Source organism: Arachis stenosperma, chromosome 3 (assembly GCF_014773155.1).
Source record: "Arachis stenosperma cultivar V10309 chromosome 3, arast.V10309.gnm1.PFL2, whole genome shotgun sequence".
NCBI lineage: Eukaryota > Viridiplantae > Streptophyta > Magnoliopsida > Fabales > Fabaceae > Arachis > Arachis stenosperma.
Window position 1 is genome coordinate 26,177,733 of NC_080379.1, and position 14,775 is coordinate 26,192,507.

At 31.9% G+C, this 14,775-nt stretch overlaps 1 protein-coding gene across 1 annotated transcript; it reads right to left on the minus strand.

Annotated features, from left to right (window-relative positions):
* Positions 1-13,259: 13,259 nt before the first annotated feature.
* Positions 13,260-14,775, minus strand: LOC130970638 (UDP-glycosyltransferase 79B30-like). Its single transcript, XM_057896776.1, has one exon. It carries the CDS (start codon positions 14,759-14,761, stop codon positions 13,391-13,393), a length of 1,371 nt encoding a protein of 456 aa, XP_057752759.1. The 5' UTR covers positions 14,762-14,775; the 3' UTR covers positions 13,260-13,390.

Sequence of the window (14,775 nt, forward strand, 5' to 3'; positions counted from 1 at the left end):
CGACAGAAAAGGAGTTCAAATACCATAATTCAATTTCCAATCAGGGGAAAGGCATTGCATGTCAACACTTGTTAGGTCTCGTACTCTTATATTTCTCATCATAAAAGCAGCTTCCTCTAAAAATTACATTCTTTGTAAAGGATCAAATTTAAATTGCGGAAATTTCCTTCACACTGTATAATCTAAAAATGGAACGTTTTTCCATTTGAGTTGTAAATTAAATACTACGTTGAAGCTCTCCTCTGTATGAACTCTTGATTTATTACTCAATTTGACCCATGAAATTTAAAATTTGATTCAATTTTACTCTTAAAATTTTAATGGACTCAAATTGGACCCTGAAATTTATAATTATAACTCACATTAACTCTTTGGGTTAATTTCCGTTAATAAAATGTTCATTTGATACATTAACTTCTTGTGATTTGGATTCCTCACCTAGGTTTCATATGATTGAAATTTATTAGAGCTCCATTAGCTTGATTGTTGCTCCCAAAGCAACAAAATTTTCAAATTAAACTTATTATTGTCATCTTCGTGAGGATGTTAGAGAATCAATCAAGCTTTTAGAAGTCTAGTATTAGGCTCAGTTTGGGTAAATAGTTTAATTAAACTCCTTTTGACAAAATAGTTTAAACAATAAATGACTATATTAAAAACAGTTTATAAATAAGTTATTTCGTATTTAGATTTTTAGCTCTAAAAGTGCTTATTTTATAAAAATGTAATAAAAAGTAATAGTATTATGAAAAAAGTCATTTTTTAATTTCTCTATAATCTCCTAAATAGCTTCTTAGAAAGCTGCAATTTGGTTTTGAAAATTGCACTAGACATTAATACTACTACTTTTCATAAGTCAAAAGATTAAAAAAATTACTTTTAAAACTTTTCAAACGGACCCTAAATCTTAGTCATATAAAATCTAGGCGAGGAGTTCAAATCTTAGTAAATTAATGTGCAAAATCAACACGCCATTTACAGACATCAGCTCAGGGACTAACGTGAGCTACTATTATAAATTTTAAGACCGAATTGAGTCAATTGTAATTAGATTTGACTCCTCTAAAATTGTTCTTTTACTTTAGAAGAAAATAAATAAATAAATAGTAAATAAATGCATTAAAAGAAAATCAAAACGTTAAAAAAAACGCGCCACTTTAAAAAGATAATTTCTGCAAAATTAAATGCATACAACAATAAAATCTTATCATAATATATTTTGTTTAACCTTATTATATTTATTGTTCTACATCAATACAATGATAATAATAAATATAGGCTACTTAAATTAGGATTAACAAATCAAACATTTAAACTTAAACTACAATATTAGACATGAAACAAGCATCATAAATACATAAAACCACATAAAAATATAAATAAATTAATTTAATTTATATCAATATAAATTTATTACAAATCTATTAAACCAATATCACATCATTAGTTACACTAAACACCCTTTAATTTATTTTCAGTTACATTCTTATTTCAAGTATAAACAAAAAAATTGAGTACATTTATCTAAAAGAGATTAAGTACATTTATATGAGTATTTTTATATTAAAATAATAAAAAAATATTTTTTGACCCATTTTAAATTAATTTATTTTTTTTTACCAGACTTTTTAAAAAAATGTTAAGAATTAAAAAAGATGAAAAATTATTAGTGGTCGCCATTAATCTTTTTCACAACAAAATTTTAAATGTGAGTTACAAAAGACAAAAATAAAGAAAAAGAAGCTAACCAAGACAGCAACAATATTATGGAAGAATATGATAATAAAACGTAAAAAGAGAATTAAATATTGTGAAAAAATAGAATTAGAAATAAAATTTCTCTTTTTTGTTGAAGAAAAAGAAAGAAAAAACAAAATAAAAAAGAAAAAAGATGAAATAAAAAGAAGAAATCATGCGGTCTTGGAAGTTGTTGCAGTTGTCGCACGATCTCCAAAAAATCCTATTAAAAAGTCTTTATTTTTTTACTTGTTTTAATGTATTTATTTACTATTTATTTATTTAAGATGATTAGAACCATTTATATCATCAATGATTCAGATTGCGTTATTTTTTTTTTCTCTAAAGAAAATAAACAACTTCAAAAGAGTCAAATTTATTGTAATTTTAGATGTCAATTTAATTCCAACTTCAAATTTCAGGGACTAAATTAAATAGTAACTCAAACTTTCTTTCATTCATTCATTTGATATGACTTTTCATTGGTCAATTACACATTTCCAAATTTTGGTATACTGTTTTGCATAGTTTTATTTTGTGATCATTTACACATTAAAATTCTTATATTAACTGAAAAAAATTTAACACACGAGTGGTAGGTAAAGTTTATCTATGCAAGTTTCACGTGTAAATTTATACATAAAACTCATTTTGTAAAATTTTAACTAGACTTTTATTCTCAACGAGAGATGCTCTGTGATATTTTGCTAATACATTTGCCAAGAGTGGAAACCCTTTTAAAATTAAAATACTGCCTAATCTTGTTCAACCACCTATCAATTATAGATTCTCTCCACTTGTGTTTTCCCATGCATAATTGACGATTGCAATGTGATTCTCTTTTATTTTAGTGACTTTGGCGATTAAACTAACCTTATTAATCCTATAATTATGTTGAAGAATTTGCGTCGAATTAATATTTTTAGAAATTGGTAAAATCTTAATAAATTACAAAATTATTTGTACAAATTGATGAAAGACAGTCACTACTGAAAGTTACAAAATCTTGAAGAAGTTTCTCAAAATTTGACAAGTCAATAAAATTGGCTAAAAACGTATCGTATGACAATTCAAACTTTTGAAATTCAAGCAAATTAATTCAATATGAATTTTACTTCCTATAATTAGAAAGCAACTTCATCCCCAATATATATACTTAACAACTAAGTCATCATAAAATCTTTGCCTATATAAGATTTGTTTTAATAAACTTTTAAGAAAAAATATTTTTTTGAGTTATTTTTTTTTAAATATTATAAAAAATAATTTTATATTTAAATATTTCATACAAAAAAATATTTTTTATCTATCAAGTATGTATTGGTTGAATATTTTGGTAGATCGATAAAATGTATAAATCGAAAGAAAGAGAATCAACTTAAAAGATGTGGTATATTTGAGTTAGTCGAAAAGATAAAGTGATTAAATTAGTTAGTCAAAATTCCACTAGCTAGGACAAAATTCTCAGATGTCCCCTCAAAGTATTTTCAACTCTTTCATGGTATCAGAGCACTAGCTCTGCTTTATCCGGTATTAATCGCGAGCTACGAGCAAATAGTAGAGGTCGGCCAAGCATGATCAAGGCAGGTGAGCCCTTCCCGCTAACCAAAGGTCGGACAAATTCGCCAGAACACGAGGGCTACAAAATGTTTTGCTACACTACAGTGATTCGGGCGGTTGGTGGCCCCTTCGAGAGTAGCGGGTCCTTTCCGGACCCTCGATTCGATTGTTTTCCAAGAATGTTAAGCCGGGTATGTAAGCCATGTATCTGGGAGTGTCCTGCTGTGATTGAGACGAAAGCCATTTAAGAAGTCTTGGATGCTTGAAGGCGTTACTTATTTGGGTCATGTTGAGTGGGTTTAGGGTTTATCGAAGAAAGGTTATCGATCAGCGAAATAGGTTTAATCGATAAAACTTGTCGAAACAGGATTAAGCAATCGAAGTAATGATAAGGTTAATAATTAAGGCAGTCGAAGACGGTTATCTATCATTTAAGGGGTAGGAATTGTTACCCTCGGATTTCTTGCATATGAAGCACGTGATGAAATTTGATTGGTTGAAAAAAATTATAAATAGATAAAGTTTGGAAGGAACAGAGGTTGAAATTTAGTTTCAGAAAACACTCTCGCACATTCACATCGTTAGAGACTTTCTGAATCTACAAAGAGTTTTCTTTTCTGTAGAATTCCTTCTATATCTTTACATTTCTTTTATGTTTCTTGCAATTTACCTTTTCTACAATTTAATTTCCTTTGGCAAACCTTTTCTTCTTTTAATACTTCTGCATTGTATTTGAATTCAAAGTCCTTCGACTCGGTTGAAGTCATTTTATTGCTTTTCTTTAATTTTAAAGGTCATTTACTTTACTTCCTGTATTTTTAATTTCAAGTTGTTTAAATTCCTTTTACTTTTCAAGTTTTTCTTTATCTTTTTGTCCAAAACAAAATCTTTGATGTACGTTTGAAAACTGGTACTCACAAAAGAGGAGTAGATTTTGCTACCAGATATTAAATATCGAACCAACCACGATTTACTAAAAATCTGCATAAACTTCTACAGAGTTAACGCGCATACGGAGGGTAATATTTAAAACTTAGGAGTTGGGTCTGGAGAAAATGTGACAGTTAACAATCTTCCTACTGGAAATAATGAGCATAACTCATTTCATTCTCTCACCAGCTTGAGGAGCACCATATATATCCTCATGAACTTTGCCAAGAGGAATTATTTTTTCAGATTGACTCAAATACCTCATGAGACTTCCTTCAATGTCTTTTTTGTACAATTCATCACCTATTATCACAAAATTCATTGATTTTAATTTGATCTTTCGATCAACTTAAATATTAGGATCCTTTAAATATTCTGTAATTAGTTTTTTTCAATCATCATCATCCCACTCATCGAGTGTATTGGCCGTCAATAGTCAAAGATTGCATTGAGTATGCTAAAGCATGTCAAGGATGTCAGAAGAATGGTGTAATACAATAAATTTCTGCTTTTGAGTTACATTTGATTATAAAACTTTGGCCATTTAGAGGTTGGGCTTTGTATTTAATTGGAATGATTCATCTTCCATCGCCTAAAAATCACAAGTTTATCTTAGTGGTAATTGATTATTTTACAAAATGGGTTGAGGCTATTCCTTTAATAGATGTTGGCCAAAATGAAATTATTGATTTCATAGAGCAACATATAATCCATCGATTTGAAATTTCTCAAACTTTAAGTACTGATCAAAGTACTATATTTACTAGCCAATGTATTAAAAATTTTGCAGTATCGAGGAGTATAACTATGGTAATTTTGACCCCATATTATGCGCAAGCAAATGGTCAAGTTGAGGCTGCAAATAAAATTTTAATTAATTTGATTAAGAAGCAAATTGGCCAATGACCTCATACTTGGCATGAAACTTTAAGTCAAGTGTTATGGCTTATCAAAATTCACTAAGAGGTTCAATAAATACATCTCCTTATAAATTAGTTTATGGCTATGATGCAATTTTACCTTTAGAAATCAATCTTAATACTAGAAGAGTGATGAGACAAGATGAATTGCTAGTTGAAAATTACTAAAATGCAATGTTTGATGAATTAAATAACTTTGATAATAAGCACATTTTAGCACTCGATAATCTTATTCGTCAAAAAGAGAATATAGCTCGTATCTATAATCGACGAGTAAAAGAAAAAGTTTTTAGCATCAGTGAATTAGTTTTAAAAGTTATTTTGCCAATTAATAAGAAATCGAGAGTTTATGAAAAGTGATTCCCTAATTGGGAGGGGCATTCTCAAGTAATCAACTTGCATTCAGGAAATTCATATCAAATTAAGCATATTGATACTGGAATTAAAATCAAATCGATAAATGGAAAATACTTGAAATAGTATTGATGTTTTGAAGATAGTAATTAAGATCGAAGCTAAAAGTCTAAAGGCAAATTCAAAGTATTATGAATTCAAAAGAAACTGTTTAGTGAAAAAATCCGGCATTTCAAGCCTTCAATTTTCATAGAGTTGCAAGAGTTGGTCCAGTTGTTCTTTTATCTTTGTGCGATCTTGTGCAAGTAATTGAAGCTCTTAAAGTTGCTCATTTTTTGTAGCATGATGTTAGGAAGTTTGATTATCCAGATCACTCCGTTCTTTTGATAAAGAAAGGACTTCTTTATCGAGCAATATTTTTTTGCTTCGGAGCTTTTCAAGAGGATTTTGAAGAAGAGCTTTGTTGTGTCTGATTTCAGCAAGTTCTTTTTTGAGTTCGTCTTCTCTCCTAATTAGTTGATCCAATTCAACAGAAGCCGTAGTTAAGTGGGCTTCGTAAGTTGATACCTTGCTTATCTTGTCAGCTAAGGAGACTTCAACTTTGATGTTTTGATATTTGATTTCTTTTATTCTTTTTTAATGGAATTCAAGTTTATCCTGACATGAAAGAACTTTTTGGTACGATCAATGAAAGACACAAGTAGTTTGACATGATTAGAAGAATTCTGGGTAGAGATATTAGAGCTTAAAATTTAGTTAAGTGCAACATCTAGACCATCTTATGATAACCGTGCTTCGACGGGATTGGCAAGCAATATTTTTAGTTTTTGAAGAAGCTCAAATATATCAGGATTGATGGAAATTTTTGTCAAACCTTGATTCTTTGTGTTTTCAAGGGGATTAGAAATTTGTGGGCTTTGATCCAGATGAATCAATTTTTTTTCAAACTTGATAACCCAATCTATTCGCCTTTAGAGATTTTCGAGATGTCCCCAAGAAGTTCACTTAGGATATTATCATCTTGATTGAGATCTGTCATGGCCCGAACCAAGCCATGACTGGCGCTCACGGGACAAGTCCCTCAGCAAGCCAAAAGACCAAATTTTCAGAAAAACAGACAGAATCTCTTCTGTTTCTAGGACCTTACCAACAGAAATATTAACTCCCTGTATTAATAATAAACATCCATTTCTAAAGACAACAACAACAACATATTCCAACCATATCCACAACCAAATATATCCAAAACACGCATCATATATATATCAAGTTAATAACAAGAGTATATAGTTAAATTCATAAGTCTTACATAACTAACTTATAATTACTATCTAAACAGTTCAAGATTTAAAATAACATAACCCACACGAGGATCCTGCCTGTGACATATGGAGCATTGACATAATCTAAATTTTGAGCAAAGGTTCCATTACATAATTACTTAGCCTTGGAAAGAAGAAGGGCTCACCAAAATGACTAAGATCTACCGAGGGGCAGGTGGAATGGAATCTGGAATGACTCCTGTATCTAAAAAATATGGAATATAATAGGGTGAGTTTTGCAACTCAGTGAGCAAACATTACATCTATAACCCACACGAGACAAATACAAAGTTTACCTTGAAAATTATATTTCTTTCTAAAGATGAAGAATTCATATTAATTAGTTATATAAATAATTAGATAAATGATTAAGCGGATGAACTGAAATGGGAGTTCTCATTCCAAAAGTCAAATCAAATCAAATATTACACACCTAGGGCGGCTCCACCTCTAAGGGTAGCCCTTTCCTCTAGTGCGTCCGTACGGTATAACAGATCCAACGTGTGGCCTACACGTTAGGCTAGCAACGCCCCTGCTAGCTGAGGTCTGAGCCAGATGCATCTAGGTTAACGTCATAAACGCCGTTAACTACGGGTTTCTAGTCAGAGTCTCCCAAACTAATCCAAACCAAATCACTTATAAAATATCTAATGTTATAACATACTACCAAATTCCATAGCAAATTAATATATATAAGATTGCATACTAAAATTTAATTAAAATTTAAATAATTCAAATAAGAAAACATTTATACTTTACAAAATATATAAATATCGTCTCGTGTGTATTTTTATAAAATTGTAAGTTTCACAAATCAATATTTATTTTCAGAAATTCAAAAAATCACAATAATAAAATATTTTCAAACTCCAAAATTAATGATTCAACATAGATATTGATAATAATATATTTAAAAATAATTATAGATATAATATCCACTCACAACTTGATTCCAAAGAACCGGAAGCAACTATGAGCGCGTCAACGAGCTACCAAATGATGTCCAATAACTCTACAACTCTAGAAATATGACAATAATGATATTTGTGAGCTACTAATATTGTCAATTAACATAATCTTACTCACATTGACAAAAGCCCCAAATTTTCTAACCCTAATAACCCTAATTCGATTTTGCTATACCCACAAGTATAGGGATGCTAAAAATTTGAGATATAGCTAATTATTGAGTCAAAGAGTCACCTTGAAGCCTCAATAATAACCAGAACTCAAAAGTTGAATACTTTCTTCACTAAATAGGTTGAAGCTCCATGATTTAGGGTTGTGATAAAAGAAATTTGGATGAATAAAATAAAGAAGAGAAGAGAAGGAGAAGGAAGTAAAATGAAAGAAGTGGATTTAATGATAGTGTATGATTTCAAGAAGAAGAAGAAGAAGAAGAAGAAGAAGAAGAAGAAGAAGAAGAAGAAGAAGAAGAAGAAGAAGAAGAAGAAGAAGAAGAAGAAGAAATGAAATTGAAAGAAAAGGGAGAAGGGTTTCGGGTGAAAGAAAATAAGTGGGGTTGGGGAGGGGGTGAGTCACGTGACTCATTAAACCCTTCTTCTTTTTTTTTTCTTCTGTCATAACAAGATCGATTGGTTCTTCTCTTTGGTTATTGATTTTTGCAATCCCAGTTTGAAGCAAATGAGAGATTGGATCTTGTGCAAAGGGTGTGAGCTCGACTTTGTTGGCTGAAGAAATCATAATGATATCATTTTCAGTTGGTGGTGGATTAATGACGTTCTCAGTTTACAGCAAATTAAGATCATCATTTTTTGTCCTCTTTTTTTTAGCATTGGTTGTTGGAGTTGAATTGGTACTCGAAGATATAAAGGATAGTTGATGGATGGTAGGTCCAATTTCAGTTTTTTTTTTTTGGAGAAGGTATTACCTCCTACATATGAATTCTTTTGATAAGAGTGAACTATTTTAGTAATTACTTTTAAAACACAAAATTGGAGTGTAAATACCTTGGTAGCTTCAGAATCTATTATATTGTAAGAGCTGGAGGAGATGCCTTCAGGATCAACTTCGAAATCTTCAGTGTTTGGTAGAGAATTATTGGTACCTGAATCTTTTGGTGGAGAATCGATAGACTTGTTTGTGTGTTGTTATTTGGCCTAAAAAGAGAAGGATTTGTTTAAATAACATTAGTATTTAATATGTATAAAGTGTGTGGAAGTATTTAGATTTGTTATGATACCTCTGCTAAACTTAAGGTTATAGAAGAAGCTTTTGAAGCTTTCAAATTCTTTTTTGGAGCTTTTGAAGACTCTACTTTTCGTTTCGAGATAGCTATAGTGGCAGATTTTTCACCCATGATCGAGCAAACTCTTAGCATATCTTGAAGGATTACTTCATGACCATGGTTGTACTGTGAATAGTATTTTTGCCACGAAGCAAAGAAGGATTTTGTCACATAACGACTAGGAATAAAATTGATTGCTTCATTGTCAGATCGACAACCTTGTTATGCTTTAGTTCTTGAGTTATAAGTGACATGGAACTATAGATTTTCTGGCCAATTTGGCTTGACAATTTTGAACCAAAAGGAGCTAGTAAAGCTTAAGAGAATCCCATTTGTCGAGCCACAAAATAAGGAGCATGTAGAGTGGCTCGATATTGATCTTTTTTGTACATGGAGATGCCAGTAGTAAAGACTTGGATGGCTATGTAGTTACTCCAGTTTTTGTCAGCTGTACATTGTACTTTTTTATTATTAGTCTTGGAGACCCTCGATGATCGAAACCATATTGGACCAAATTTGTGATCAACAAAAGGTGCAAAGTTGAGATCTTCATTTTGAAAAGAAGTTGCGTGGTAGAATTTGGTGAAAATTTTCCAGAAAAGATCTTCAATTTTAGGATCAGAAAAAAAGCTGAGAGTTGAATGCCTTCGATGGGTTGCTTGGCTAAGATTGGGAGGCCATCAACTTCTATAAATTTTTCAAAAATTGTATTCAACCACAATTGGAGGAGCCAGAGTGGTCCTCCTACACTAAGAGGAGTTCGATTATGGAGACTTGTGACCATATGGCTGAGCTCATTGTATAAATTGCCTAAGAGTAATTTGGAGAGGCACAAAATTGATGAACTTTCATGGACCAAAGCAGAAAGAGGTTGATAAAGATGGCATTTAGCCAAAAGCATAAAAAAGCTACATGTTCATCATCAGAAATAGGATTGTCACCTTGTCCCATGTTTTTTTTATGAATTCTCCATACGATGAGCTGTCCCAATTGATTTTATATTTTATTGTTGGTTCCATGTTGGGGAAAATATTGATCCCTGAAGGAGGTAGTCCTGTGATAGCTACCACATCGAATAGAGTCGGGCCAATCATCCTACATGGTAAATGCAGATTGTTGGTCGATTAACTCCAGAAGTATAGAGTGGCTCTAATCATCTAATGGTGGGTGGTGAGTTGGTATTGAGACAATTGAAGCAGATCATATATACCACGCCAAGTCCATAAATTTTTTTTCTTTTGATCGATTCTTTTGAACATGACCAGGTAGTTGACACTTTTGGATGAAGTTTTTGGATTATTTTGAAATCTCTTGATATGGTCATCAAAGGGAGCCATGTACATATCTCTTTTTATCAATAGTTTTTTATCAAGAAGAGAAGAAAAGAAAAGAACCTTATTAATTTTAGAAGGAGAAAGTAAAGGGCTCAAGAAACAATGTATTTGGTTGTCAATAGCAAACGAAAAGAAAAACTTTTGTACATTAACAGCATCAACCGTGTCTTTGATGATAATATTGTTGTCTTGAGCTAAAATTTGAATGTTCACACTCTTCCAGTATATATATATATATATATATATATATATATATATATATATATATATATATATATATATATTTGAAAAAAGAAAGAGGTTTTTTGCTTGCATGAGCAATATAGGAAAAATATAAGGTCTATGAAGTTGGAGTAGAATGGTATTGTGCCATAAAGAAACGCGTGATGTAGTTTTTAGAAAAAGTTGAAAAGATTAATGAAGTGAGATATTTATAGAAGAAAGCTGAAAAGATAAAGCTCGTAGAAAGTTGAATGTCCAGAATCAATGAGAAGCGTGCATGATGGGATGCACATTTAATGGATATAATAAGTGGAGCAGTTTCCCAAATTGGTGTCAGTTATGGACTTCAATCGTTTTTTGGATTTAAATTTTTTTGAATCGACAAACTTTTTATTTTTGATAAGTTGTAAGTTGTCGATTCAAGGGAGCAAATTATTGGTTGAATATTTTGGTAGATCGGTGAAGTGTATAGATCGAAAAAAAGAGAATCGACCTCAAAGGATGTGGTGTGCTTGAGTTAGTCGAAAAGATAAAGTCATTAATTTAGGAAAATGGATCCTCTCCAGTTTTTTTATCACTTGAGAAAATACAGTGTGATCTCTCACCATTAACTTTATAAGTGTAACCAAAATTAAATATGAAAGAGAGAGCATTGAAGGGTGAGAGATCACAATTGACACCATCCAGTTTTTTCTTCACTGAAGAGGATCCACTCTCGTTAGTCAAAATTAAAGGCGTTACTTGTTTGGATCCTATCGGTGGGTTTAGGTTCATCGAAGGAAGGTTATCGATAAGCGAAATAGGTTTGATCGATGAAGCTTGTCGAAACAGGATGAAGCTTGTCGAAATAGGATTAAGCAATCGAAGCAATAATAAGGTTAATAATCAAGACAATTGAAGACAATTATCCATCATTTAAGTGGTGGGAATGATTACGCTTAGATTTTTCGCATATGGAGCACGTGATGGAATTTGATTGGTTGAAAAGATCTATAAATAGATAAAGCTTGGAAGGAACAAGGGTTAGAATTTAGTTTCAGAAAACACTCTCGCACACTCACATTTTTAGAGACTTTTCTGAGTCTGCAAAGAGTTTTCTTTTCTATAGGATTCTTTCCATGTCTTTACATTTCTTTTAAGTTTCTTGCAAAAATTTATTACCTTTTTTACAATTTACTTTCCTTTGGCAAACCTTTTCTTTTCTTCTTTTAACATTTCTGCATTGTATTTAAATTCAAAGTTCTTCGACCCTGTTAAAGATATTTTATTGTTTTTCTTTAATTTTAAAGGTAATTTACTTTACTTCCTATGTTTTTAATTTTAAGTTGTTTAAATTCCTTTGCAAGTTTTTCTTTATTTTTTTGTCAAAAAACGAAATTTTTGGTGCACAATTGAAAATTAGTATTCATAAAAGAGGAGTAAATTTCGTTCCCAGCTATTAGATATCGAACCAATTACGATTTGCTAAAAATCTGCATAATAGTATGTTTAGATATAATAATATAAAAGTACTTTTTATTTATTTATTATCTAAAAGACATCTTTTTTAAGAAAAAAGATCTTTTAAAAACAAATATAAATTATAGCTTCGTAAAAAAAGATGTTTTTTTTAGTATTTTTACTTTTATTATCAAAAATTTATCAAACATATTAAAAAAAATTATCAACTTAATGACATCTAAACAAATACTATAAAGACAAAGCATACTGTATTATTGTTCTTTAACGAAATTTATAAATTAATATGAAGTTAGAATACAGGTATGCCTCATTGTTACAGTGATATTGTTCTTCACTTCTTCTTAATATATTCTTATGTATAGTTGAGGGAAAAAAATCGTACTAGATCGTTATATTATAATGCATGAGCAAATTAATTGTTGGTTTCATTCTTACCGTCACTTACTCACTCACTAATTGATCTTTGTATTTCCTTGCTTTGAGAGCTAATTAATTTGCATAAGTGACTAATGAGTCTGACGGATTCACAAACACAAGATTGGAAAGATAATTAAGTGCTGCCGTTCCATCCTCAGATGATTTAAACAAAGTGATGAAGGGTTAAAAACAAAACATATTAACCCCATGCATTTAAACAAAGATAATTAAGTCTCCTCTCTTATCCCTCTACTATCTGCTCTCTTGTGCTTGTGCTTTCACTGCTTTGAATTTGCTTTCTTATCTTTTAATCTGCTTTGTTAAGTTTTGAATCTGCTCTGCTATAGCACATAATATTAACATATGATTCAGGCATTCAACTATGTTATTTTCTTAATTTACTATGTTATGCTCTGTTCTAACCTCCTTGAATTCTTCAATTTAGTTGTTGTATATTTTACTAGCTTCAACTTTACTGTAAAATATTGGTTTAACTGCAAAGTATGGATATCATTTACAAAAGTCAATTTTGTTCAAGAGTATAATTTTGAACCCAAGACTTGCTGAAGAAAAAAAAGAGCATGTACTACTGGAATAAACTTTTCTTGGTAGCTTCACTGTTAATTATGATTATCAGTAATGACAAAAATTAAAAAGTAAAGTGCAGTTAGTTAACTCAAATACTAACTTTGTCAAAACCGGACTGTAATTATCATTAGAGAAAGTAATAGAAGCTAGAAGAATTTTAGGATAAAACGATAATCAGATACTAATCTGGTGTACATCAAATTCTCAAAATATTACACCTACATTACGGCACACATTCACAATACAACACATTAGAACCTCAAAATACATATTAAAATAAGAAAGATGAAAAAACCTTCAAAGTATCTCTTGAAGATTCTTACAGAAAGCATTAATATAAGTAGACTCTAAATCTTTATTAAGCAACACCTCTCTGATCTTAGCATGGTTACTTCTGACTATTCTGCTTGTCTCATTCTCATCATCCATTACAATACTAACTGCTTTGCACACACTTTCCTTAGTGTACAATCCATCGTCTTCCCCTTTCTCCACTTCCACACCAACTTGCAAATTCTTACTCATCATTCTTGCATTCAGAATCTGGTCACCAACATTTGGAAGCAACACCAACTGGCACTCATTGAGCAATGCCTCTGACAAAGAACCTGATCCGCAATGTGTAATGAAGCATCCAACAGAAGGGTGTTCCAATATCAATGGCTGCTGGATCCACCCTCCATACACAATCCCTCTTCCTTTAACCCTCTCTTCGAACCCTTCTGGTAGCGCATCTCCAACTGAATCAAACCCAATTGGGGGTTTCAAAGCTGCAAGAAAAGGCATGCCAACTAGTTCAAGACCCAACAACAATTCTTGAAACAGGTTTGGCCTCAACCTGCACTCACTTCCAAGACAACAATAAACCACCGAGCCTTGTTTGAATTCTCCAAGCCAAGAAGCCCATTTCTCATCCAATGCAGAGTTTGGTTTCTCTAGTATCACTGGTCCTGTAGGAAGCACAGGCTTCTTGAACTGTTCCTCTATGAAATCGAGGTAAGGCCCTTCAATCTCCCTGCAAGTTCTGAACGCTATTGCATCGGCTTCACTCATGGAAATGAACATACGATCATAGAAAAGAACATTGCTCCCATACACCTGTTTCCGCTTGTTAGCGTACGCTCGCGCCTCATGGACGTGAAATGTGATAGATGAATGAGGGTACCCTGGAGGAGGTTTCATGAGATCGTTCATTGTTTGGTCGTTCCCTTTCTGGAATCTTGAAGGTACAACAGTGTAGCCTATCATGGCAGAACTGACAATACAAAAGTGAATGGCCTTGATTCCTAAACGCCTTGCCAATGATGGCATCCAATGAGTGAAATCATAGAAAACAAGATCAGGTTTAAGCTGGGAAAGATAAGTTTCTATGTGGGCTTGGGTTAAGTCCATTGCTGTCATGATGAGTGGGTGCAGAGGGTAAGGAACGTCTGAAGTGGTTTCTGCGTTGGGTGGAAGGCCGTGCACGTGGGGAACCGCGACGGCGACGAATTTGATGAGATCTGGATAAAGATTGAAATGGAGTAACTTGGATTGTGCTGTTTTGGGCGCAAAGAATGTGATTCTGTGGCCTCTTTTGGCTAACTTGTTACATAGGTGGAGGAATGGAGTTTGATGACCAAGGGCTAGCCATGGATACATGGCAATGCTCAAGGAACTTGTATCCATGCAGATAATTATTA